General features: G+C 42.3%; 1 protein-coding gene across 38 annotated transcripts in view; it reads left to right on the plus strand.

The window, feature by feature from the left end:
- The window catches only part of NRXN1 (neurexin 1), a 1,166,434-nt gene that overhangs the window by 248,848 nt on the left and 890,241 nt on the right, over positions 1–27,345 (plus strand). For 22 of the 38 annotated variants that reach the window (XM_077334531.1, XM_077334465.1, XM_077334492.1 and 19 more), the window contains one exon: positions 8,784–8,831. The exons of the other annotated variants lie outside the window; for them this stretch is intronic. In XM_077334531.1, coding sequence (XP_077190646.1) covers positions 8,784–8,831 — 48 coding nt within the window. The remainder of the gene's footprint in view (positions 1–8,783; positions 8,832–27,345) is intronic. 38 annotated transcript variants of the gene reach the window in all.

Below are 27,345 nucleotides of genomic sequence, written 5' to 3' on the forward strand. Positions count from 1 at the left end.
TGAAGCAGAAGTAGATATTTTTCTGGAACTCCCTAGCTTTCTCCATGATCCAGCGTATGTTGGCAATTTGATATCTAGTTGCTCTGCCTCTTCGAAATCCTGCCTGTACTTCTGGAAGTTCTCAGTCCACATATTGCTGGAGCCTAGCTTGTAGGATTTTGAGCGTAACTTTGCTAGCATGAGAAATGAATGCAATAGTGTGGTAGTTTGAACATTCTTTGGCATTGCCCTTCTTTGGGATTGGAATGTAAACTGACCTTTTCCAATCCTGTGGCCACTGTTGAGTTTTCCAAATTTGCTGGCATATTGAGTGTAGCACTTTTACTGCATTGTCTTTTAAGATTTTGAATAGTTCAACTGGAATGCTGTCACCTCCACTAGCTTTATTGTTGCTCAGGCTTCCTAAGGCCCATTTGACTTCACATTCCAGGATGTCTGGCTCCAGGTCAGTGACTACCCCATCGTCGCTATAAGGGATGTTAAGCTCACACTTGTATAGTTCATCTGTATAATTTGGCCACTTTTTTTGAATCTCTTCAGCTTCTGTTAGGTTCCTACCATTTTGGTCCTTTATCATACCCGTCTTAGCAAGAAACCTTCTCTTTATATCTACAGTTTTCTTGAAGAGATCACTGTTCCACCCTATTCTATTGTTTTCTTCTATTTGTTTGCACTGTTCATTTAAGAAGGCATTCTTATCTCTTCTAGCTATTCTCTGGAATTCTGGGTTCATTTGGGAGTGTCTTTCTCTTTCTCCCTTGCCTTTAACTTCCCTTCTCTCATCAGCTATTTGTAAAGCTTCCTCAGACAGCCAGTTTGCTTTCTTGCAATTATTTTCTTTGGGATGGTTTTAGTGGCCCACAGGTTGGGGATCGCTAGTATACCCATCTGAATTAAATTCACCCATTCCTGCCCATTTGAGTACACTAATTCCTAAAATGTCAATGTTCAGTCTTGTCATCTCTTTTTTGACTATGCCCAGCTTGCCTTGTTTCATGGATCTGACGTTCCAGGTTCCTATGGAATAAAAATCTTTACAGCATCGAACTGTCTTTTCACCACCAGTTCCCTCCACAATTTAGCATCCTTTTGGCTTTGGCTCAGTCGCTTCATTCATTCTGGTGCTACTCGTACTAGCCATCTGCTCATCCCCAGTAGCATATTGGGCACCTTCCGAACTGAGGGGCTCATCTTCTGGTGTCATTTTGCCTTTTCAAACTGTCCATAGAGTTTTCATGGCAAAGATATTGGAGTGGTTTTCCATTTCCTTCTCCAGTGGATCACCTTTTGTCAGAGCTCTCAGCTATGACCTGACCGTCTTGGGTGGCCCTGCACGGCATAGCTCATAGCTTCACTGAGCTACACAAGCCCCTTCACCATGACAAGGCAGCGATCCTTGAAGGGGTTATTGTTGTTGTTGTTGTTGTTGTTGTTATTTAGATTTCTTACGCACTGCTCTCAAAAATGAGTCACAGCGTGTTACAATAGAATAAAACCCCAATACATAAATACAAAAAAAACATAAAAACCAAACAACATCTTGCCCTGGCGATGAGATCAATAAACCTGCTCCTTAAACTTCCAAATCAAACTTCCAAATCAACTTCCAAAACTTCCAAACTTCCCCTCCATCAGTTCCTCAGTGCAGTGCCAACCTGCCATACCTTGTTGGGACAGCAGTATTTTAAAAATTTGGCAGCCCTTTGAGTACCATTATTGGAATGAGGGTATGCTTGGTACATGTATTGCTGTGCAGTATTATTTCTTTCAGTTAGAATGAGGATGATCATGTGTACATGTCTGGGAACCTTCTGTTCACCTTTGAATTGTATTCTGCTGTCAAGGGTGTAGGGAGCTGAGACAGGCATGAGCTGAACTTTGAGCAAAAAGGTGCTAAGCAATTAAAAATGTAAATGAATCACTTCCTTTCCCTTGCCATGAACTAATGTCTCTATATCCCGTAACACCTATTTCCGTAAAGCTTCATAAACATACTGTCGACACTGAAATGTTAATAATGTCAGAAAAAAGACAGATTACTTAGCGTGAAGGAAGTGGTCTCAAGTATGACCTTTTCAAAAGCTTATCGTGACACCTAGAGGTACAATACCCTTCATTGGAGCCTTCATAAAAGTTTATAAAAAGACTTTCACGGATATGCAGCTGCAATTTAAATACATTAGTTCACTGTGCAGGTTGTGGGCTGCTTTCCAGCTTCCAGATTTTAAAGGTTCATTCAGCTCCATTCTGCTTAAAAATGCATCTTCTTTTGAATCAGACGGGAGAGTCTCTGAAGCACAAGTCTTTAATGCAATGGACTGTCTACAGAGTAGAGATGTGACAGGCGAGGCAGCTAGGCCTGGATGTGGCAGGGATCATAGGGATTGTGGCCAGGATATCCTATCTGCCACCAGCCATGGTGAGTGGCTCCAGCTTAAAGAGGCATACAATCTCCTTCCCTTCCTCTCCCCACAGCAGGAGCCATGTGAGATAGGTAGAACTGAGAAAATTCTGAGATAACCATGACTGGCTTCTTGTGGAGGAATGCAGAATCAAACCTGGTTCTACAGATCAGAATTCTCTGTTCTTAATCTAGACAAGTATATTTTGGTTATTCCACAGCACTGGTTAAAAGACAGTTCCTACTCTTGTTGGTTGTGGCAAGCACCTAGTATTTAGCAATATACTGCCTCTGTATGTGGAGGTTTCATTTAGCTGTCATGGCTAAAAGCCAGTCTGTCCAGTCCCATTCTAAAGTCAGCCTGAGACATGAGACCATTTACTGCGTTTTGTGGTGGCAAACTCTATATATTAACCATTTGATTATATAAAGAAGTCATTTTCTCCATCTACTGTCTCTGCACTACAATTAATTTTATGCCCTTGCTTCTAGAGCCATGCCAATTGCTGCAAGCTTTTTGAAAGAAGAATTGAATATAAATTAAATGCTGCATTATGCTGTGGCCATCTGCACAGCCACGTTTAGTCTTTTTATTTCTTTATTAAAGTGCATTTTATTACATATTTCTGGTATTTAATAGTCAAACATAACACATGCTATTCAATAACACAACAATAAAAAGCAAAGATGCATAGGAAGAAGAAGGGTGCAGGAATACAGAAGATTGTCCTTAGAATTAAAAAATGATTTATGCAGTATCCGAACAGTTGAGTTTAAAAAGGGAGATGGTAAAAAAGGGGAGAGTAATCAGTCTGGATAAGAATCAAATAAGGTAATAAATAGTCTGACAGTGTTACTATTTACTTAGATTAAATATAACTTTGATTATTTATTCAGTAATGCCAGGGATGCTTCTGAATGTCTCATTAAGTTCTGAAATTCTGAATTACCAGATCTTGTTTCGAAACCATTGCACTAGGAACACTCGTTTTTTTGTTATTGAATGTTCCAATTTGTACAGATTTTTGTATGTGCAAATTTTATACATAACTCTGTTCTTTTATGGCCTCTCTTCTTGTATGTTTTTTTTACACCTTTGATAATTAAGTGGTGTCAAGTCACAACTAGCTTCTGGTAACCTCTTGAAGAGTTTTCCAAGCATTTGCCATTGATTTTCTCCTTCCAGTGACCCTTGTCTTCTTTTGTGGGCTGCCATCACAGTACTAACCATGGCTGATTCATTTTAGCTCCCAAGACTGGGCTACAGCCCAGGCTATTCACATCTTACATTAATTGTGCGCATATTGGTAGAGCACAGCAATAACAAGTAATCGTGACGTTTCTGTGTGCATAACAGCCTGAAGATTCTCTTTGTGCTTCATTTTATCAATGCATATGACAATATATGTGTGTGGATGAAAGATCATACAGAGAGTGACTTAGTACTTTCATGTGTGCAATTACATGAAGACTGGTATTTGCAATCCCTTTACATTTCTCACATGAAGGGGGGGGGGCAAACCAGCTGATGGCACTAAAACTGCTTATATTGTAGAATTAATCTTTACAGTTTCCTCTATTTAAGGCAAAATTAAGGAGCAGAAGGCAACACACAATGAACTACTGAAACAACAAACAGAATGGGGCAAACATATCTTTGTATTTAAGGTTATTATTTCCTCATTTATTTCTTGAACATTGAGAAGAAACTGAAAATACTATACACACACTGTTTAAAAATGTTAAACTTAGGCATTTGGTTCAAAAAAAGATCTTTGATAAAGCAAAGGACATCAACCAAGAAAGGTATATGACAGGATTATGATGTTCCTTACCAGAGAAATGCCCCACAAGGGCCCACCTTGGAGCAGGATGGGACTCTACAGCAGCGGTCCCCAACCTTTTTATCACTGGGGACCGGACAACACTTGACAATTTTACTGAGGCCCGGGGGGGGGGGGTAGTCTTTTGCCAAGGAACATTGCCGCCGCTGCCTGAGGTCCTGCTATGCTTGCTTTCCTGCTGGCGCCCCTGACTTCCTGCCGCCCGCTGTGGGGCGCTGCCAGCACCAGCTGCGCGGTGCCACGCTGAAGGGGAACCTCAGGCATGGCGGCCACTTGAGAGCACCAAAGGTGAGCCGGCGGCAGAGTGGCAGGGCAACTCCTGAGACAGCAGCCGGGGAGGAGGACAAGGAGGAGCTGCGGCCCGTTACCGACTGATCTGCGGCCCGATACCGGTCTCCGGACCAGGGGTTGGGGACCACTGCTCTACAGAACGTGGATGCTGGTTCAACTAGTAAACCCTGAGTTCCCTCCCAGGCCTTCCTCTTCGGCCACTGATTAGTTTCTACACATGGTCTATTCACAAATCTGTGTTTTGAGAAAAATGAGCATACCTTTACTTCACTGTGATGGATGGGAGTATGATTGGGGATGAGGAAGAGAAGGAGAAACAGAAAAAGAGTTTTTTTTTTAATTCTTTTACGCTGAAGGAACAAAACTGCAGGACTAGGAAGGAAAGGGAGAAAGGATTTATTCATTGCAGGGGGAAAGAATGGCTAGTTTAGTGAGCTCCCTCTGGCTACAGATTTTTATTTCTCCACTCCACAGAGCTTGTCTCTGGGAAGCATGTTGCTTTCATTTTGGTTAATGTGTGGGACTGGAGCTACTTCATCTCTTTTTGATTTGTTCCAGTAACACCAATCAAGAAAATATGGACTAAACTTCTAATAAAATCATTTCACTGCAATGGGCACCTTTTGAAGCAAGAATCACTTTATTCATTAATGGTGGAGGGAATTTTCCTTCTCTTCAACAGCTTCAATAACTTCTTTTTAAAATTATATTATATTATATTGATTTTGTGTATAATAAACTAAAGATACACAAACGAAAGCAAAGGGAGAACCATAACATCAGTTTAAGTGGAAAGTCATGAAGTTACAAAAGTACATACAATAGGAATGAACTAAAAAGCAAAAGATTACCGTATGTATTCATGAAAAGGCAACATCGCTGAATTTGATGATCATTCTGTTTTCATTTCAAAATTGCAGGGGGGGGGGGTGTTATATAGTTTTTATCCAAGCTCGGGACAAAATTGTGGTTATCCTTCATTTGCAATGATGTTAACAAAATTTGATATACTAGTGCCATTAAAGTTATACTCAGTTCCCCCTTCATCAATTACAAAGAATTGGCTGTGAAAATAACATAAGATATACTTCCAAAAATGATTTGTAGCATAAAAATAGCATATAAATGACATAAAAACCCTCCATATAAAAGAAATTGTAATTTACATGGAAAACAAGTTTCATAAACGTTGTCCATTTTGATTGCGTGTCATTTTGGGCTGGGTTGTCACCAATATGTGTATAACACCCATCTCTTCCTCCTGACGGATGGGTACCCTGATTCTCCCCAAAAAGCATTAGCCAGCTGCCTGGACGCAGTGATGAGGTGGCTCAACCAGAGTCATCCAAAGCCCAGTCTTTCAAATACGGAGTTCCTGTGGTTGGGCAGGAAGGGTCAAGCAAGAAACTGCTTCTGCCCCACCTGGAAGGAGTGCAACTATTAGTGGTTCACTGCATCAGGAACCTGGGCATGCCCAGGTCACAAGAGTAGCACGGCTGGCCTTCTACCACCTTCACCAAGCCAAACTACTAGCACCCAACTTGGCCCCAGAACACCTAGCCACAGGGATCCATGTGATGGTAACATCTAGACTAGACTTCTGCAACTTGCTCTACTCAAGCCTACCCTTAACTTTGATCTGGAAACTGTAACTGGTCCAGAATACAGCGGCCAGTGTCCTCACAGCAACACCATGGAGGCCCCTCATCCCACCTGTCCTCCAATGACTGCACTGTCTACCAGTCCAGTTCTGGATCAGGCTTAAGGTTTTGGTAATTACCTTCAAGGCCATACATGGCCTAGGTCCAGTGTACCTGAAGGACCACCTATCTGCCTATGCTCCTCAAAGAGCTCTGCGCTCTGCCACCTCCAACCAGCTAGTGATCCCTGGCCCCAAGGAAGTCTGCTTGACCTCAATCAAGGCCAGAGCCTTTTCTGTCCTGGCCCCGACCTGGTGAAATGAGCTCCCAGAGGAGATCAGGGCCCTAACGGAACTAAAACAGTTCTGCAGGGCCTGCAAAAGGAAGCTCCTCCACCAGGCATTTGGTTAAAGCATACTAAACAGTATGCTTTAGGATGCTTTGGGCTGATCCTGCGTTGAGCAGGGGTTTGGACCAGATGGCCTGTATAGCCCCTTCCAACTCTATGATTCTATGATTCTAGTACATACTGGGCCCCAAATGCCCTCCCTTGAACCTTTGTGACAGATCTAACCAACCCATAGATCTGTTAGATTGTTCACTGTTAGAATGTTATTCTCTGTTTATTATTATTACTATTGTTACCTTTTATATTCAATCAGTTTAATGTATTGTTCTGTTACATTCTATGTGAACCGCCCTGAACCTTAGGGGAGGGCGGTATACAAATGTAATAAAATACATAAATAAATATGTGAGAAATCAGATTTTTAATCAGAAGGCAATCATTATGAGTTCCATGGCACAGGAGACATTCAAACCTGGCCTTTCACTGATCTGCCACTCTAACCACTACATTGTACTGGTTCTCCCTGTTCTGTGTAATTGACTTTTTATCTGGTCTCAAGATTCTAAGATTGCTCAAACCTAATTAGAATGCTCTCAAACTTTAAAAAATAAAACATACACAGAAATATTCTTATACGTGTTTCAGGAACCACACAAATGTATATACATTTGTCTATGGGTGGCTTGTTGCACTGCCCTAGTGATAGGCACTTGGCCTACAGGTTTGTCATTAGAGGGAGCAAGCTGCAGGCCTGCAGAGAATATGGGAGTAGTGGGATAAGTGATTTGGAAACGTCTTACACAAATACCCCCAAATAATCTCCTCTGGAATTTTCTAGCATTTTAGAACTTTGAGAAATACTTGATATTTAGTTTCATTGAAATGATAAGTAGCTTGCTATGTTACAGTAGCATTTGTGCTGCAATGCTTGATGACATATCTATTTTTGAGCCAGATTCCTTTTATGGCATTCCGTTTAATTGTGGTGGCATCACGAGAAAGTTTTTGGGGAGAGTTTTTTCTTTTTTAAATCTTTTCTGTGAACATTTGTTTTTAATTGAGCCTGCATTTTTTTATTCTAGTGGGTGGATTTTTCAAGACACGTTTGCCATTTTGAAAGAACACCGTGGTACTAGCAGTGCTGGAAAGGAATGCTACATTTGGGAAGTGGATGCATTATAATTTCAAACAGTTATGTGCATCCTGTTTCTTTAAATCACTCCAGTTTAACATTTATCCAGAGCTGGCTTTTTAGAAATATTTAACAATATTAACCCCTAGATATTAATCCACTGTTCACAAAGTCAACTCTCATTCTATAGGTATTCCAGCTGAAGTTGCAACCGCTAATAAAATTATTGACTAGCTCATATTTCCTTTCCCAAGGAGACTCTATATGTGTCACATAATGGGTGTGGAGAAAAGACACTGGAATCCTGTTTAGTAGTTCTCTTTGTCAATCCACTAGACTTATCTATGTGCAATGTAACTATAGATGAATGGTACAATTGAATGATGTCATAGCCATTTGTCAGAGCAGGGTAATTAACCCATCCAATTAGAATGGTACCAGAGGAATTAGTGACACCGTTATTATGAATCATACTTAAATGCCAAAATCATACAAAATTTGTGAGCAGACTACAAGTTACAAACCCAGTTTGGTCTTTCTCATCATACTGGATAACTGGAGTCTATTCAAGTATCAAAAGCTGCAATGATGTATCTAGTATCTTGGTTTTAATATAGCGATTGCTCTGTACAATCCCAGAGATGTAGATGTGGGGGTTTACCTGGTTTATGTATTGACATAAACCCCATTCATTCCATGTATTTTTATTTTTTATTTACTTACATATTTATACCCCCTTTTCTCTTCCTAGTGCAGATCGTGGGATCTTTCTCTCCTCATACTTTTACCCTCACAGCAACAGCCCTGTGAAGTAGGTTAGGATGAGGGAAAAGGTGACAGGCCCAAAGTCATCCAGCAAGCTTCCAAGGCAGAATGGGGATTTGAATCTGAGTCTCTCCGATTTGAGTATGACACTAGTCACTACACTGTGCTGGTTATTTGGAATAGACTTTCTGCCTACAGTATGTTGGCATAAAGATATGTTAGATGAGGTGGCAGGTTGTTTTTTAATTACTTGTAGCACTTCCCAGCAAAGCCACTTAGGCCTGGGGCCTTATGGTTTTTTGGGGTTTTTTAGCCTCATAATTATTTGTTTGATTTCATTTTTTGTTATCTCTTGATTTAGAAAATGCTGCTGGTTTTTTTGCAAAGGCTGAAACCCGATCCTATCCAGGTAAGTATGAATGTCTGTTTCTTTGGGTCAGTCCGTTGTATATATGAGAGTCCAGAAATATGCTCATCCTGCCCTCTGTGTTAAGTGTAACATATCGTTGAGGCTTAAGACTATCAAACTGCAGCTGTTTCTAACTTGCCCATCTTTCCTTCCCCTTACTTGCTAATGCCGAGTAAATGATCTTCCTCCATCTCCTCCACCCTTCATACCATAGCTCCATGCATGAGCAGCTACATATCCTTGCTCTGATGGGTATTTTTGAGGGCAGCAGAGTCACTTAATGGCCATTTATCAACTAATGCACTGGACTGGACAGTAGCTAAGAAGAGTCCAGGAAGCAGAAGTTTGCATACTCAACTGTGACATTGCGAAGGGATGGGAGGAAAAGGCATGAAAGTTACAGATGCACAGGGATAAGGAGAATGAGGGAGTGCATAAAGTGGCAGTGACCACAGGGTTAGGTGGATGGGTGTGTGTTTCACTGGTCTCTCTTATACAGTTCCATGTTCAGGTAGATAGCAATCTCATGTTGTTTTGCACTTTGGAGAACCCAGTATATCACACTTTGGAGAGAGGAAGTGGAAACCACCCAGATTTCATAGACATTTTGGAAATATTGCATTTGATGTTCAGCATAAAGTCTAGAATTTGCCAAGCACAATTTTTGGTGAGCTGCCAAAGCCATCCAGAGTTGGTCAGAATTTAAAGTTGCTCATAGCATTCAGCAGATTTATTCTTGGTATCTGTGGTATTATATATTCTATTCCTTATGTTTCCCTTTAGTGCAGACATTGCCGTTATATACTTAACCCAACTATTCTGTATCTTGCCAATGTCAAGAGATTCTACTCCCTTTCTTTTTTCCATTCAATGATTTTGTACATTCAGTTGCTACCAATTTGTTGATATTTTTATTTGCTTACCTTACAAGCAAAGCCTATCCAATAAGTTCATATTGTTTTTGTAGGCACTTGTTTTACTAATGAGCATATTTGTCCGATGCACTTTTATGACAGCCTGTGATGAGTGGGATAGAGTTTAATTCATTTTATGTATATATTTGTATGTATTTGCTTTCTCCCCCCCCCCCCTTGAAAAAGAAAGTATAATGCTTATTCTTCAGGTAGAGGAGATCAGTTGTGCTTCATAGATTTGCATCACTGGGATATGATTGGAGGCAGTTATTGATCTTATGTTAGAATCAGCTGTCACCTGGGACCAATTGGGTGATGTTAAAAGAAAATCAATGCATGAATGTGTGTTGTGATGAGTATAGTAATAGGAGTAGTATCTACTGCCGGCATTGCAGCTGTTCCAAACAGATACTAACTTGTGTGTGTGTGCATGTGTGCAAAGATATCTGAGATTTGCAAGTAGCAAATTAGTTTTTCGAAGTATTATTGTTATAATTTGAGGTCAAATGCAGTAATGAGATCTAATATTTTCTGTCTTAATTGGTTCTGTTGTTCAAAAACTCAGTCTAAAAAGGAGATGTGTGTGGTCTGAACAGTAAATGGACCCAAGAATATTCAGCCTTCTCTACTTTTTTCCTCTTTCCAAAACAGGTGAATGACCTCTTGGATCTTGATTAAATGCTTACAATACAAAATCCAGAGGATGGCAGAGGATGGTGGGGGAGGGCTTTTGCAGAGAGGAGGACAGCAGGGCAGGGCAGCATGTGGCTGCCAAGGTGCCCGTCTTGGAGACCATAGCATTTTGTTGGAGAAGGGTCAGGGGCCTGGCTGCATTAGCTGCGTTGCAGGTTAGCTTGGTTGGGGAAGGTTTTTGGGGGGGGTGCAAGTGGCAGGCGGGTTGATTTCTGGGGGGGATGAATGGAGGGGGGGGAAGTGTTCTAAGAAAAAACTACAGCAACTTAAGAGGAATGGCAACTGTCTTTCAAGTCAGTAAATGATTCATACTTATCCTTTTCATACCAAAATGAGATGCTGTTGTTCAATAACATAGCCAGCTGAGGATTAAGAGGTTGGAATTGGTGTTCTATTCTCTTGTAAAATTGTAGTTTCTGAATAGTATTGGAGTGGGGCTATATATTAATATGTACTTATGCTTTTCTGTTCTGTTTCACAAATCTTTAAAAATGTTTCTGGTGTAACCAGTGGTGTAACCCTTTTCTTTTCTCCCACTGTGTGTGCACACTGAATGCCATCAAAGTCACTTCTGGCTTAGAGGAATCCTACAAATTAATGCCCTGCAAAATACCCTATCACTCACAGCTGCTCATGAATTGTCATGAGCTTTTAAAGCAGTTCGTGGAGGTTCATACATAGAAAAGAAGCAGAGGTTTAAGGGGACTTTGAGTTCCTTTAAATCCCTGCTTTCTGTTCCTCACAAAACCTGCAAAAGCAGCTGAGCAGAGAGGAAGTGCTCCCTATTCCTTAGCTGTTTGGGGTTGTCTTCTGAAATCCCTTTAAACCCTCAAGAGACTACAGAAGACAGTCCAAAACAGCTGAGTAGCTAAGCTGTCTTTTGGGCTTTCTTCAAACCCCCTTTAAAGAGACTGTGGTCCCTTTCTACGAGGTTTGAGGGGTCATGAACCATGGACAGGTTCAGTTCATGAACTAACCTCAAAGTCAGTGGGATTAGAAGTGTGTAGGTTTTGAATGCTCTTTTTAGATTGGATTCTCATTGTGAGAGGCAGGATGAATTACCATTTTGGTGTGTTTGCTGCATATCAGGGAAAGGGGCTCTTTTTAAAATTGAAGTTTAAAGCACAAATTGCTGATTTAAATCTTTCTGGTTTTGCTCCAGTGAGACGAGAAATGTTTAAACTAAGAAACCACCTAACACAGGTGATCTAAACTTCCAATAGAATCTAAGGACACGCCTGACAATATGTTTCCAAAAAGGTTTGGAGTGAGCATGTGAAGAGTTTGGAATAAGCATGCAGATATTGTAATGATCTTCCACATATTTCATTAGTCTTGGGCAGTATCAAGCATTAGCACTGCTATACAGTTTTCATGTCCTGTTCTGGATGGGACAGGCTTAGTCAGGCTCATCTGATCTTAGAAGCTAAACAAGATTGGCCATCATTAATACTTGGATGGGAGACTATCAGAGAAATCCTGTGTTGCTATACAGGGGCAAGCAATGGCAAACCACCGGTGTTTATCTCTCCACTTGAAAACCTTAGAGGGTTGCCATAAGTCAGCTTCAACTTGACAGTGCTTTCTACCAGCATCACAGTCTGTGTAGGTGTCATTAATAAAGTGGAAGTATAGTTCTTCAAAATATTCTGCAAAATATTCTTCCTTCTGACTTTTTGGCAGCAGGTGTGCCATAAGAAGCAATTAAAAATACAGGAGGATCTGCACAGAGGGCCGATTAATGGATCAAGATTTTTAATGAACCCTTAAAGTGATACTGATACGTGCTACTCCAATGTCTTATTAGAAATCAATAGGTATATATTTTCATCTATTTCACGTGTGCTTACATTAAAAATGTAAGACAATGCCAGCTGTATTGTTTAAAACATGAAGGCAGTAGTTAACAACCCTCCTCATTGTCCCCAGCATTTTGTCCTCACAGGTTATTTGATGGTGAATGCAGCTGTTCCATATATTTACTTTATTTCTACCCCCCATCTTTCTTCCCAGTGGGGGGCTCAAACTGCTTAACATTGTTCTCCTCTCCTCCATTTTGCCCTCACAACCACCCTGTGAGGTAGCTTAGTCTTTCATGTGCCAGCAACTGCCTCAAGCATTTTTAAAAATTATTTCCCCCCACACTTCTTGCCCGGTGCTTTTCCACTCATATGGATCCTGAGTTCCCTTTGGGAAGGGACTGTGGTTCCGTAGCAGGGCACTGCTTTGAATACAGAAAATCCAAGGTCCAATCTTTGTCATCTCCAGTGAAAAGGGTCTCATGTGCTGGGACCCTCTCCTGCCTGTGAACCTGGTGATTTGCTGCCAGTCAACGAAGACAGCATTGTATTAGATGGGCCAATGTTCTAGCTTTTTAAGGAGAGCTTGACATAGTGAAGGAAAAAAGCAGGATCTGTCAACAACGGCATTGAGCTCTCTCTGCCTCCCCCCACCCCCATATCATCAGATAGAGGAGTAATCGTCATCTTTGATGGCTCTCTCTCCCAAATAAGGAAATGAAAGTTTACTGTCAAAAGATATGAAGTACACTTACTCCTCTCAAGTGAAAGCCATCATTAGCCGATAAAGAAATCTGTGTGCTGTTATTTTCAACTCAGTCCTATTCACATGGAGCGCGTGGTGCTGGTAATAATGAGCTGTGAGTTTGACCATAGTCTTGTCTTTCATTTTGTAATAAAACACTTTACAGTCTCTAGAATAAACTCTCGGGAGGACAATAAAGCAAACTTGCTTCCTGCTTATCTCTAGGCAGACAAATATAGTGCATAGATTTTATGGATATCAGTTGAATGTGTGGTGCTAAGGATGAATCGCTATGGTTCAGGACCCTCCAACCTCCAGCTGTGTGTGCCAAAAGAGGTCTGAGGTTTCTCCAGTACCTGGTTTGGGCATAAGAGAGTCAGCATGATGCAGTTCCTGATTAGAAGGATATTATTTATTCTGCAATAAAAAAGGTAGTGAGATTCTACACCAAACTGCATTTCACAACCCACAGGGGAAATGCATAGATTCTTACAGAGCTCAGTTTAGTAGTCAGTACCACATTCTTTTACTTTTCCTCCGTCTTAACTGAATAGCAGCACACGGATTGTCCTGACTATTGGCTTTGACACCCGTTTTTTCCCACTGAATACTAATTCCACTTGGCTAGAGCAAAAGCCAGGATTGGAACAGTAAGGTCACTAGTACTATTGATGCGGATTGGGTGTTCAGAGAGTTTCTATTCTCCTGCCTCAGAAACCTTGAGGGAATTAATGAGACACGTGCTGGTAAACAGTTGTGCTTGAACAGAACAGAAAAGTAGAGACAGCAGCCTAAAATGCACAGTCTCTAGCCTGTGTTGAATCCAGGTCTCTGTGAAATCAGCAGGGATCCATCAGCTTCCAAAGACTGATCCATCATAAAAACAATGTGTGCAAGGTTTTACCCAGAATTTGAAGGAATCACTCCAGCACTTGATACAACACGGAATCCTCTAACCTGGGCCCATTCTGCACACGTTGGATAATGCATTTTCAGTGCACTCTAGAAGTAGATTATCCTGTTCTGCACAGGAAAATCCAGCTGCCAAAGCACATTGAAAGTGCATTATCCAGCTGGTGCAGAATGGGTGCTAGATACTTAGCTATCTCACTGAGCATCAGGATCAATCCTTTGGGCCCACCCAAAAATGCTTGAAAAGTTCTGATGAACTGCCCCCTTAAAATGTAATAGAGTTATATTTTTAACATCTACTTTTTCAAATAATCAATGGATTCTTCCTGTTAGTGCATTAAAAAAAATCTTGCATATGATTAATAAGTATGAGGTTTCCACTGCAGGTCAACCAAGCCCTGGAAACTATCCTCAGATCTAAGTCTAGCAGACCAAGCCCCATTCCTTATAGGAAACTATTAGATTAGATGTATTTTGCAAACCAGTAAATTTAAGCTTCAGCTTCCCCTCTATAAAGCAGGAATGAAGAAAGTGATGCATAAGAACATAAGATACTTGAAAGTGACGTCAAATGTGCAAACTCCTGATGAGTGATGTTGTTTGAATACATGGCCATAAGAAATGTGCAAATGAAATTTTGGGCAATTTGGAAAAGTATTGATGGATGAGGAAAGCTCCACAGCATGGATAGAAGGCATATGATGCTGAAACCTTGCTGATGCTAAACAGACAATGATCTGAGGCTGAATGAGAGAACTCCTGAGAATATCTGGAGTTCCATGATGGAGGAATTGTGGGATATAAATGAGAAATTGACATCCTCGTTGTACCCAGTGGACAGCCAGCTTGGTATAGCAGTTAAGAGTGGCAGCTTCTAATCTGGAAAGCCGGGTTTGATTCCTCGCTCCTCCGCATGCAGCCAGCTGGGTGACCTTAGACTAGGCACAGTCCTCTTAAAGCTGTTCTCATAGAGCAGCCCTGTCAGAGCTCTCTCAGCCTGACCTACCTCACAAGGTATCTATTGTCTGCACCTTAACAGACAAAATTCTATAACTAAGTGTAAAGCACCATCTGCAAATCCAAAGCAGCAATGGTGATTGCATCCTTTCATTGAGAAGCCTTTATTCTTTAGCATTCAGAAATCTGGAGAGGGGGGAACAGAAAGGACATTGCTTGCCATGTCTCTCAGCATCACATTAGTACACAAATATTCTAAAATCTCCCCCTTCCCCATTAAGAAAAAGAAGAGTTGGTTGAGGAGGAGTCTCAAAGCAGCTTACAATCCCCCCCCCCCTTTCCTCTCCCCACAACAGACACCCCGTGAGGTGGGTGAGGCTGAGAGAGCCCTGCTTGGTGAGAACAGCTTTATCAGTGCTGTGGCAAGCCCAAGGTCACTCAGCTGGCTGCATGTGGGGGAGCACAGAATCGAACCCGGCTCGCCAGATTAGAAGTCCGCACTCCTAACCACTATAGCAAGCTGGCAAACGCTCAGTGCACCTGACCTCCACAGAACCTCTCCTTGCTCCATTAATCAACCTGATCCTATTAAACAAAAAACAACACTTCAAGTATTTTCCAAAAGCCTACTTGCCTGCCAAGAAGTGAAACACTACAGAATTCAAAGTATTTGTTGATAGGGAGAAAATTAGACATTGCCTGAGTAGTTCAAATTAAAAACTGTTAAGCATGAGAAGATGCTAAATGAATGTGCTTCAGTCTTGTCCAAAGAGTTTTGAAGGAATAGTAGAACTCAAATTCTTTGGCAACTTTCTTGTTCCTGCTACTCCACAACTAACAACAGAGTTGATGGAGAGAATAATGATAAGCCACAGCACCAACCAAGTATGGCATATTCATTTATAGTTCAAGTGCTACAAACTCAGAGTTGTGATTTGCTGTTTGTGAGTCCTTACTTTTTATACATCCAAGTTCATTCCTTCAGTGTACCAAGGCCTACAAGTTCCCTATATTTTAGCAACTTACTCTTACCACACTTCAGAATTAATACTTACCTTATAGCATTTGTGGAAAATTCTAAATGTCATTCTGGGAAACAATAATTCTATGCAGTGCCCATAATAATTGAGATCTGCTTAACATGTGGGTCACTCCCATTGCCTGTATCATCTATGTTCATTCCCAGTACTGGTATGGATAATAGCTCCCTCTCTTTTGTGCAAGACAGGAGAGGGAGATCCCTGCTGGATCAGGCTGTCTTGCACAGTGGCCAACCAGTTCCTCTGGAGGACCAACCACAGGGCATAGAGGCCAAGCCTTTCCATGGTGTTGTCACCTGCCACCATTACTGAATTGTGGATGTTCTCTTTAGTCAGCTTGGCTAGCAGCCACTGATATACCCGTCCTCTGTGACAATAGTGTTGTGATCATGACAATTCTTGATAATGGATTAATGAATGTTAACTTGGAAGGGAACTGTGGACCCCAGTGAAATGCTCCCGTTAATCCTCATTTCATGTTCTAGCACTGATCATAACCCCAAAAGGTTTAACAAATGACTATAATGCATTTATATGTGACATTCAAGAGAGCCTTTTGTGACAGAGTGATAAGGCAGCAGACATGCAGTCTGAAAGCTCTGCCTAGAGGGCGTCACCCCAAGAGTCAGACATGACCTGGTGCTTGCACAGGGGATACCTTTACCTTATGTAAAATTCATGGGAAATTAAGGGGCTTTACGCACCGGGATCTTTGTAGCAAATTGGTCACTGAATGAAAAATCGCCATTTAAAATAGTGGAATTCGTCGTTATGCATACCTGCCTTTGTAGTGGAATCCAGTTGCGTTTTGTAGCGTTTCCCACAGAAATCGCTAGAAATCGCTAGAAAGGAAGCGCTATTGCCGAGCTCATCCCGCCCCTGGCCGTCAAGCAGCCAATGGGCAGCCGTTAGCATGCTCCCAAACAGCCCCTTTCCCTTTAAGAAAGGTTTTTTTTTAAAAAAACAGACCCATTATAACGAATCTGTGTAGATTCGTTGCAACGGAGAGACCCATCCAGCTGCCTGGGGTGTTTGAGCTGTCGTTTGATCGTTGCCACGCTGCCTCCGAGTGAACCCCCCCCCTCTCACGGGCCCGATTTTCAGCTGAATGACTGTGTAAAAAATAAAGTGACTGCTTAGTAGTGTGCTTAGTGACTGAAGTGTGCTTAGTTACTGAAGGGGAGGGACTGTAGCTGGGGAAGTTTCTGTTTGAGCTGTCATTTGATCGTTGCCACGCTGCCTCCGAGTGAACCCCCCCCTCTCACGGGCCCGATTTTTGGCTGAATGACTGTGTAAAAAATAAAGTGACTGCTTAGTAGTGTGCTTAGTGACTGAAGGGGAGGGACTGAAGCCGGGGAAGCCTCTGTTTGAGCTGTCATTTGATCGTTGCCACGCTGCCTCCGAGTGAAAAAAAAAATCCCCCCCTCCCCCCCTCTCACGGGCCCGATTTTCGGCTGAATGAATGTGTAAAATGTGTGTGCTTAGTGACTGAAGGGGAGGGACTGAAGCCAGGGAAGCCTCTAAACTGAAAGAGGCTCGCTGGTGCGTTATCCCCGCTCGCTCGGAGAAAAAAAAATGGCGAACAGTTCGCCGGAAGTTTGGAGGACAGGCTCAGGAGGAGGGACTTTGAAGAAACCGCAACAATGTTAACTCACAGGTCTTTTTCGCTAGTGTTGCAGATTGGTTGCAGGAGTGTATTGCTTTCCGGAGGGTGAATCCACTTTTGGGGATTTCCCTGAAAGCGCTACAAGGAAGCGCTTTTTGCAGATTGGTTTCAGGTGTGTGGCAAATCAGTAGCGTTTTCAATTGGCAACCATTGTGCTATTTTGAAGGCGTGCAAAAAGCCCCTAAGAATTGACAATCGTGTTAATAGATGTAAGTTAATGTTCAAAATGCACCACCCTGAGAGGACTCTGTTGTGATGGTTGTTATAGAAACTTTAAAACAAACAAACTTATAAATATAAGCTTTTCTATTACAATAATGTTGAAGGTTATCTCCTAAATAAAACTTCTGAATCAGGGAAAAAATGAAATTTTAACCATGGACTTTTGAGGATTCATCCTCCCTTGGAAATTTCCTGTTCTTTTCTCCATATCCTTTGAAATTCCTGTCCCCTTTCTGCAACTTGGAGGTGAGGTGAGCTTGGTCTTTCCAGCACTTGTCTCACATGTTGTCAGAAAACATTCCAAAGCAAACTCCTTGTGCATGGAAAGAAGCAAGATGACATTGTGTGACTGAAGTGCTAAAAGCACTCTTTTAATTGTTGACTCAGAACATCCCTTCTTGCTAAAGACCTGCTAAAAATATCAGTTGGCCATTCTGTTTCAGGGCCAGGCCATTTTGCCAGTTTGCTTTGCCTGACCATGGTCCAATGGCTTGCTCATTTAATGCTGCCTGTAAGGCTTATACAAAGTACCCTGCACCACATATGCCTGACAAGCTAGATACTGTCACAGCCAAGGCCTAGGCATGTTCATTCAGCATGTATGTTTTATTCACCAGTGAGGATGCACTGCACACTATTACAGTTACGCTGCCATTCCACCAAACCTATTCCCAAGTAAGGATGTTTAGTACTGAGAACCAGTGTTAGACTATGTACTGTCGAGACCCAGAATTGAATCTCCTCTCTGCCATGGAAATTTGCAGCTTAACTGATTCCACGGTTCCATTATTTGGAGGATAAAATGAAAAAAATTAAAATGTTTATACTTAGTGAACGTGAATAAAATAAATTGGAGCAATTTGGGTCTCAGCCGAGGTTAGGGTTGCATGTCTCAGTGGGTAGGCTGGTTAGGAAAGGATAAGGTGAAGATGTAGAGTTGTATTGCCAACTCCAAGTTGGGAAATTCTTGGAGATTTGGGGGTTGGAATCTGGGGTATGTGTGCAGGAGGGATTTCAGCAGGCTATAGTGTCATACAGTTCACACTCCAATCACCCCCTCCCCCATCAGGCAGTTGCTTCAAGGGAATTTGTGGCTCTAGTCAGGAAAACAGCTGCAAGAATGGGAGACCTCAAGACATCACCTGTAGGTTGGCAACCCTGATATAGGGTGGTGCTAACATTTGGTTTATGTAACCATTATTGATGTGGAACACATCTTCTAGAATGTGTCCTTTAAATGAAAATGACAAGGGATGTGACATCCATTGTTCCGCATTAGGGAGCGTGCTAGTTGATGGTGGCGGCCCCCGGCAAAGCTCTGAGGTTTGGGGCTGGGCCTTGGAGCTCTGCTGGCAGCAGTGCTCTGCTTCCTAGGCCGGTCCGGCCCTCTATGGAGCAGGTCAGGCCTAGGAAGCTGGGAGATGTGCAGCTGCCAGCAGCAATCCAAGGCCCAGAGCTGGGCCTTGGTGTGCTTCTGGTGGAGGCACCCCATTTCCTAGACCAGCCCCACCTCCACAGAATGGGGCAGGGATGGGAAGCTAGGAGACATGCGGCCATTGCTAGCAGTGCTCTGAGGCCCAGCCCTGAGCCTTGGAGATCTGGTGTGCCACCGGTGGATGGACACAGAACTCCTGCTGTGACAAGTAAGATAGGGGAGGGGGACAGGAGAATGTACATGTGTCTGAGAGGGAGGGGGGCCAGGAAGGAGAAGTGGGTGGGAGAGGCAAGGGGGAAGGTGGGGGGAGGCATTGAAGAGGGAGGGACCATGAAGGAGAGGTAGGTGGGAAAGGCAAGAGGGGAGGGGAGAAGGAGTGTGTGTATGGGTGAGAGAGAGAGGGAGGGGGAGGGCCAGGACCATGGAGTCCCACAGCAGGTATGTGTTCCATATTGATAGTCGGCTTAAACAGTTCCACAGGGCAAAAAGGAGCTCTTCCACCAGGCATTTGGTTAAGACCCGACATAACCAACAGCGACTGAAGGGCCCTGCTCCCCCCCCCGCCCCCACTCAGAACTCCACCAGTATACTCTGGACCTGTTTGCACTGTTGCACTGTTTATATTGTTTATACTGTTTATACTGTTACATTGTTATATGGATATAACTATTAGCTATTATTATTGTATGGTTATTCACATGCTATAGACTGTTTCATATACTGTTCTTAGGTCCTTATGTAAACTGCCCTGAGCCTCCGGGGAGGGTGGCATATAAATAAATAAGTAAGTAAGTAAGTAAGTAAATAAATAAATGATTCTGCATTCAGTTATGACTATAGTTCCATTTCAGCATCAGTCTACTTTTTTCCTTCCCCATAATTTGTGCATGGAGCAGAAGCACCGACTCTGTGTGTGTGGATGGCCTTGTGCTACAATTTTTTTGGAGGATGTATATTTTGACATACCTATACTGGTGTTATCAAAAACATGCAAATGTTGTTTAAAAAGAAAATGCCAGAGTATATTGTTTTTATTCTTTTGCAAAAATACTGCTTTCATCTCTTATCTACTACCTTGATTCCCTATAATGCAGTGAATGACTGGAAATATTTTATATAAATCAATTTCTGTTAACGAATCATATGAAAGCTTTCAGAGTAAATATACTGTTGTTTCCCCTTTTACTGCATTAGCACTTACTATTCTGTGTAACCGATGTTGTTGATATGTCTAATATTCACCTGTTGCTGGGGAGAGAAATTATACTGTGCTTAAGAATGGGTAAATGTTCCATCTAATGGATTCCTAAAATTACCATGCAGATCTGATCAGAGAAAGTGGGCAATACTACCTGCAAGAGGTTCCCTTACGAGCAGCCCATAAATCATGTCCAACCTTCTCTGTTTGCCTGCATCATGCAAGAATTATTTGAAGGGACTTTGTGGTTCCTAAGCCCTGAAGACTTCATTATGCCATAAGAAGTTGCCCAGCAGTGACATCTGTCTCATTGCAATGTCATTACATGACTGTTAATCTGCAGTACTGCCATCAGCTACTGGCAAATAGGAATATACTTTATATTACGAGTATGTGTCAGGATGGGCAACATCTTAGGGGCAAGGCTATATGCCTTTCAAGCCAAAAGAAGCCCACCAGCCTTGTTTGGCTTCATAAATCTCCTAGTTTTGTTGCCTGGTTGGCCCGGAGACAAAGAAGAGTTGACAGGAACCTGGCAGGCAGGTTACTTTTTTGCTGGTGAGTCAAAGATTGTCCAGAGGTCTGTCCTAGGAGGGTAAACACAGCTCTTTCAGCCCAAAGACCATCATCAGTTTGACAGGGTTTTGCAAGCCTTTCCATTTTGCAAACCATTCCACTTCCGTCACCCACTTCTCCCTGTAACAGATGTCCTAGAACTTCAGAGAGGGCTGTGTTCCCAAAATAGTTGAAACACATAATTCTTTCTGCACTTTAAGTGTGGCAGTTCTTGCACATGGCAGTATGCATTCTGCTGCTGTGTGTTAGACTGTGGGCTGGGGTGAACAATTAGTAAAGATTATTTTAAAATGGGTGGTATTTCCTTCCCCGCATTTCCACTCTCTTCATTTGCACAAGGCCTAGTATATTTTAAGAAATGGCCTAAGCATAGATACAGAAGCTGGACAGAGTCTTCTAAGTAGTTGGTATAGTATTGAGTATCTGTGTTATGAGTCCTCTGCCAGTGTATCACAAGCAAGGAAAAACAATTCCCCATCTAACTCAGGACCCACTTTCCCTGGACTTCAGGTCCCCATACCAGGATGATTGCTGGAATGCCAGTTTTGCACTAAGCATGATGGATGCGAAAGATTAGCCTCCCCCCTTAAATTTCTTGCCATTTTAATAGACTAATGCACCTAATTAATAATACTAGTGACTCTGTGGGATTGCTCTCTTGTTGATATATACTCCTTTCAATCCGGGCTGTTATCTACCTTCAGAAGCAAATCCCAGCTGGACTCTCCCTCTAATGGAGCTCTTGCCTCTAGCTCAGAGTCCCTGATTGAGGATATATCCTGACTCTGCAGCCCTTTAATGGAGCAGCGGCCTAGAGCAGGTCTGTTCTTTCCCTTACACCACAGAAAACAAATATAGGAAAGGCTGGGAATGTATCAAGAAACAAGGGGCAAACATTCCTACCTTGTTTTAGGAACAAGACAAAAATAGTCTTAACTTCAAACAAGAAAGCAAGTTTTCTGTGCACAGTGACACGTCTCTTATTTGTACAAGGGCTGTACTCTCATGGATCTATGAGACAGGCTCGGCTGAGATTCATGAGGGAGCACTGGTAGTTCTGAAAAAAAGCCAAGATTTGAATTTCGGTGGAACTCTAAATGTTTCCCATTCAGATTTCAAATGGATATGTCAGATTCTGAATATTTTAGGTACAGAAGTTGATTTCAAAAGCAGTGAACGTGGAAGAGAGCATGAAAAGCACAGAGTGAGGAATTACAATATATTATTACTAAGAGCACTGAATAGGAAACTCTCATCTGCCATCAGGTCTAAAAATATTAGTATGACCAAAATCATGTCTGCACTCTGATCCCAAAATTGACACCAGCAAAATTTATCCACACGGACATCCAGGGTTTTCCTGCTTTTGTTCTGTTGATAAAAGCTTTACGTGTGGAAATTCAAATTGGGCCATGGTACCCTCTGCCCTGGTTAAAATATCACTAAATACTTACTTAGCTATAGGAAGCTCTGTATTACTGTTCCCGAATAAATAGCCTTTGCCCTGGGGTAGATAAAACCAGCTTGGGAAATTCTGGGAATTTCAGGGGCTATGCCTGGGAAGGTTAAGAACATAAGAAGAGCCCTGCTGGATTATACCAATAATCCATCAGCATCTTATTTTACACAGTTGCCAATCAGTTCCTCTGGACAGCCAACAAGAGGACATAGAGACTGATATTTCTTCCTGACTCTGGGATTCAGAGGATTAGTGTCTGTGCATATGGAGGTTTCACTCAGTCCTCATGGCTAGTAGCCATTGATAGCCGTATCCTCCGTGAATCTTCTTTACTTTTAGAGAAATTTTATTTATTTTAGATCAGTATAAAGATGAGGAAAAAGAAAAAATATTGAAGCAACAATCTAAAAAACCATTAAACTCTGTATCAGCATATTTTAAGAACAAGTCCCGGCACTCATAAAATTCTTCATTTGGCCTATCTAGTCATCAGATTAGTGAGCTTTGCCATTGCAGCAAGGTCCATCCATCCATCGTTTCTTTGTTTGTTGCAGCTCTCCCTTGCGGCTCAGAGCAGTTTACAAAGAACATTAATTGTGTAACAGAGTACAATATAAGATCAGTAACTGTATCATCAATAATGAGGCATCACCAAGAATAACCATAAGCAAAAGTAGAACATTTGTTCACAGGTAACATTATGACCATAACCCTGCAGAGTGGGCATATCTCAATGGAAGGGAGTTCTTGGGGCCTAATAGATGTTGTCACTGATCTTAACCAAATACCTGGCAGAAGAGCTCCATTTTGAAGACCCTGCAGAACTGTATTTGCTCCAACAGGGGCTGGATCTCTTCTGGGAGTTCATTCCACCAGGTGGGGGCCAGGATAGATAAGGACCTGGCCCTGGTTGAGGCCAAATGTGCTTTCTTGGGGGCCAGGGGGTCACCCACCAGTTGGTGTTGGGTGGGCATAGTGTTCTTTGGGAGGCATAGGCAGAGAGATGGTCTCTCAGGTAGTCTGGGCCCAAACTGCATATGGCCTTAAAGGTAATTACCAAGACCTTAAGCTTGATCCAGGATTCAACTGGTAACCATTGCAGTTGTTGGAGCATGGGGTGGATGTGTGCCCTCCATGGTCTTTCTGTGAGAACCTCAGTTTCTGAATTCTGGACCAGTTGTATTTTTCAGATCAGGGATAAGGGTAGGCCCACATAGTGTGAGTTACCGAAATCCAATCTGCGTGGATCACTGTGACCTGGTGTTCCGGGGCCAGGCAGGGAGGGAGTAGATTCTGATTAAGAAAAACTTTTATTGACATAAAATTCTATGTAACTTTCCCATAAGACCACCACATATGAAAACAGAGCTCCATGAATCTTCTAATCACCTTTTAAAGCTGTTTATTTCTGTGACCATCACTACATCTTCTGGGAGCAAGTTCCATATTTTTATCACTCTGTGTAAAGTAGTGTTTCCTTTTATCCATTCTGAAACTATTGTGCATAAGCTTCATTGGATGCTCTTGAGTTTTAGTATTTTGAGGGAGAAATAGAAATTTCTCTTGTCAACTCTCTCCATCCCATGTATACTTTTATAAACCGCCATAATATTGCCCCCTAGTTGTCTCTTTTCTAAACTAAAAGGTGCTCCCAACCCCTAGTAATCTTGGTTGCCCTCCTCTGTACTTTTTCTACTTCTGCAGTGTTCTTTTTTAGATACAGTGACCAGAATTGTAACCAGTATTCCAGATGAGGTTGCACATTGGTCTATACAGGGACAGTACAATATTTACTGTTTTATTTTCAATCTTTTTCCTAATAATTACTGAAATAAAGTTTGCCCTGTTCACTGCTGCAGCCCACTGGACTGAGACTTTAATTGAACTTAACAACACTGAACTTTATTCGTCATCTGGCCTCATCTGGGGGTTGGAGCTACTAGGTTTCTATGAATCTACGACCCATCAAATTCATTGTGTGGTGCCAATGCTACTATTGAGAGAGAGAAAAAAAAACACCCATATATTTACTTCCAGTTTCTCCTCACCACATGTACTTTCATAAATAACTTCCACCCATGTCCCCCCTTCCTTAGTTATCTTTTTCCCCCGCACTCTATATTTTATATTATCTCTATGCTGGTTTTATCATCTGTTGGGATTTTTATTGCTGCTTTCAGACTCTGTTTTAAAACATTAACCGGTTTTATAGCTGTTTCATTATGTTTATCTATTTCATTGTAGTTGACTATTGCTTCATTCACTGGATACTACTTCAGGAGCCTTGTGTACCTTAGAGTAGCAAGGTACACAATGCTCACATAAATAAACATAGCTGATCTACTTAGGAAAATGGCAAATATACTTATTTATAAAATGGGAGTAGAAAGTTACAGGCAAGTACCTGAATCTTAGCCATATGTTAACAATACACTGTGTGAAGAACTTATTGGGGACTTCACTTCCACAGGTTATATGATGAGTAGGGATGCCTGAGCACAAATTGGTTTGGTTAGCCTCTGATTTAGCAACAGCTATGTGGACTACTTATAGCCCATTTCTGACTGGTCAAAGGGTTGCTTCACTCTATCTCAGACAGCATAGTGCAGCATGTACATTGCTCCACAATGTGATGGAGCTCCCTGTAATAGAGATGCTAGTTTTCACGTGAGAACAGGGGTTTGCCTGGACTTTCAGGTCATCTCCAGACTACAGAGATCAGTTATCCTGGGCAAAATGGATGCTTCAGAGGGATACTTCAGAGGGTGGACTGAAAAACACTATACCTTAGTGAGGTTCCTGTCGTTCCCAGACTCCATCCTCAAACCTTCAAGAGTTTTTCAACCTGGATCTGGCAACCCTACCCTCCATCTCCAACCGTTGGCCAGGGGTACCTGCCAATCCTACCCTCCAATTGCCTTATAATACTTGACCTGCATAACCCGATCAAGCCTGATGTTGTAAGATACTATCTCAGATACTAAACAGGGTCAGCCCTGGCTAGAATTTGGGCAGGATACCTCCAGGGAACACTAGGATGATGAGGTGGAGGCCAACAATGGCAAACCACCTCAGAACATCTCTTGCCTGGCTTCCAGACAATCCTAGGCTCTCCTGGCTAAACTATACAGATGCCATATCTGTTCCACTTAATATTTCTTAATAGTAAGACCTTGGAGGAGGAGCATGTCTCATGGGTCACTTAACACCCACTCAGGGCGGCTGTCCCACCCCTGAATGTTCCTCCTCCAGCCAGCTTGCTATCTGTCCAGCGGCCAGCCAATTGCCTTTTGTCTCCCACCCTTGACCACCCCCTCTTCCTTCCACTTGCCTCTGAGGCTCAGAGTCTGCAGAGCCTGGCTGTGTGGGAGCTGCCCCTGCCGGTAAGTTCCATAACAGCTGCCTGCAGCCTTTTCAGGTCCTGGAGGGGGGGGAGTTTGTCCACAAAGTTCTTCCACTCCACCCCCCTAATCTAGCACCCATTGTATTCCTGAATGCAATGTGCTTGACCCCCAACGATAAATACCTTATAATTATTCACAAGTAGAGTTCAGTTCCACAAGGACAGATGGGTAATCAAAGCAAAACATATTTATACTATTAGGCAATAATATCAGAGTCCAGTAGCACCTTTAAGACTAACAAAGGTTTATTCAAGGCGTGAGCTTAGTCTGAGGAAGAGTGCTTGCACTCGAAAGCTCACCCCCTGAATAAATCTGTGTTGGTCTTAAGGGTGCTACTGGATTTTGATTTTATTGTGCTACTTCAGGCCAACATGGCTACCCATTTGAATCTATACTATTAGGCAAGACAACTTAAAGGGGGAAACAAAGAGGTGATAAGAGTCTTGTACTGTCTTGGAACACACTCTCATTTCTACAGCACCCTCCTACAGCTCCTTCTTAGCCCCTTGAACTCCAACAGGAGGCCAGAATAATAGGGTTTCATAATATAAAAAATGGAAAAGGTAATAATAAAACCAATTAGCGCAGTGAGAAGAACAATGCAAAGAAAAAAAAGAAAATGTACACTGATTATGCTAGGTAAAAGCTGTGTCATGGGATCTTTGCAATGGAGGTAATATAGCCCTCTCTGACATGGGAGATTCATGGACCTTTGGGAGTAGTGCATGGAGAGGAATTTAAATTGGTCCTATGGTACACAGGGATGCCAGCATCCAGGTAGGATCTGGGGACCCTCAGATTTATAGCTCCTCTCCAGACAACAGAGTCTGTTAACCAGGAGAAAGTGGATGCTTTGGAGGGTAGACTCTAGGACTTTGTACCCCACTGAGGTCCCTGTTCTCCCCGGGTTCCATTCTCAAATCTCCAGTAGCTTCCTAACCTGGATTTGGCAATCCCACCTATCATCCCCTGCCGGTAGGCAAGGGGGGACCTGACAGCCATAATGATACACTATAAATTCCACCCTGCAAAGATGCCATTTTCCCCCCATGGGAACTGATTTCTGTAGACTGGAGGGCCTGGGATTCCAGGAGAACTCCAGTCTTCACCTGGATGTTGGTAATGTTAAGTGGAGGACAGCAATTTGCTGAGGTTTAGCAGTAAAAATAACCTGGCTCAATGACTATTATCAAGGTGAGCCAATTGCTAGATTTGTTCAGTTTGGCAGTAAATGGTTCAAGTGGCTTATGTACTTGTTTACAGCTACATATTAGCTGCACTTGCTAACATTTAGTTGCTTGAGCACATGAAATCAACCAAGCAGAGCAGTCTTAGCTCAAGACACAATTGGTTGCCAGTAGAATCTAGAAAGCATGAGGAAAGACTCTCATTTAAAATTGAACATACTAGGCACCGTGTGAATTTCTGGAGCATTCCAGAATTAAGGTGCTACTGGATAAAAGGCCCCTTGCTTGGTCTCCTCCCACACGGACA

Source organism: Paroedura picta, chromosome 1, assembly GCF_049243985.1.
Source record: "Paroedura picta isolate Pp20150507F chromosome 1, Ppicta_v3.0, whole genome shotgun sequence".
In the NCBI taxonomy this organism is placed as follows: Eukaryota; Metazoa; Chordata; class Lepidosauria; order Squamata; family Gekkonidae; genus Paroedura; species Paroedura picta.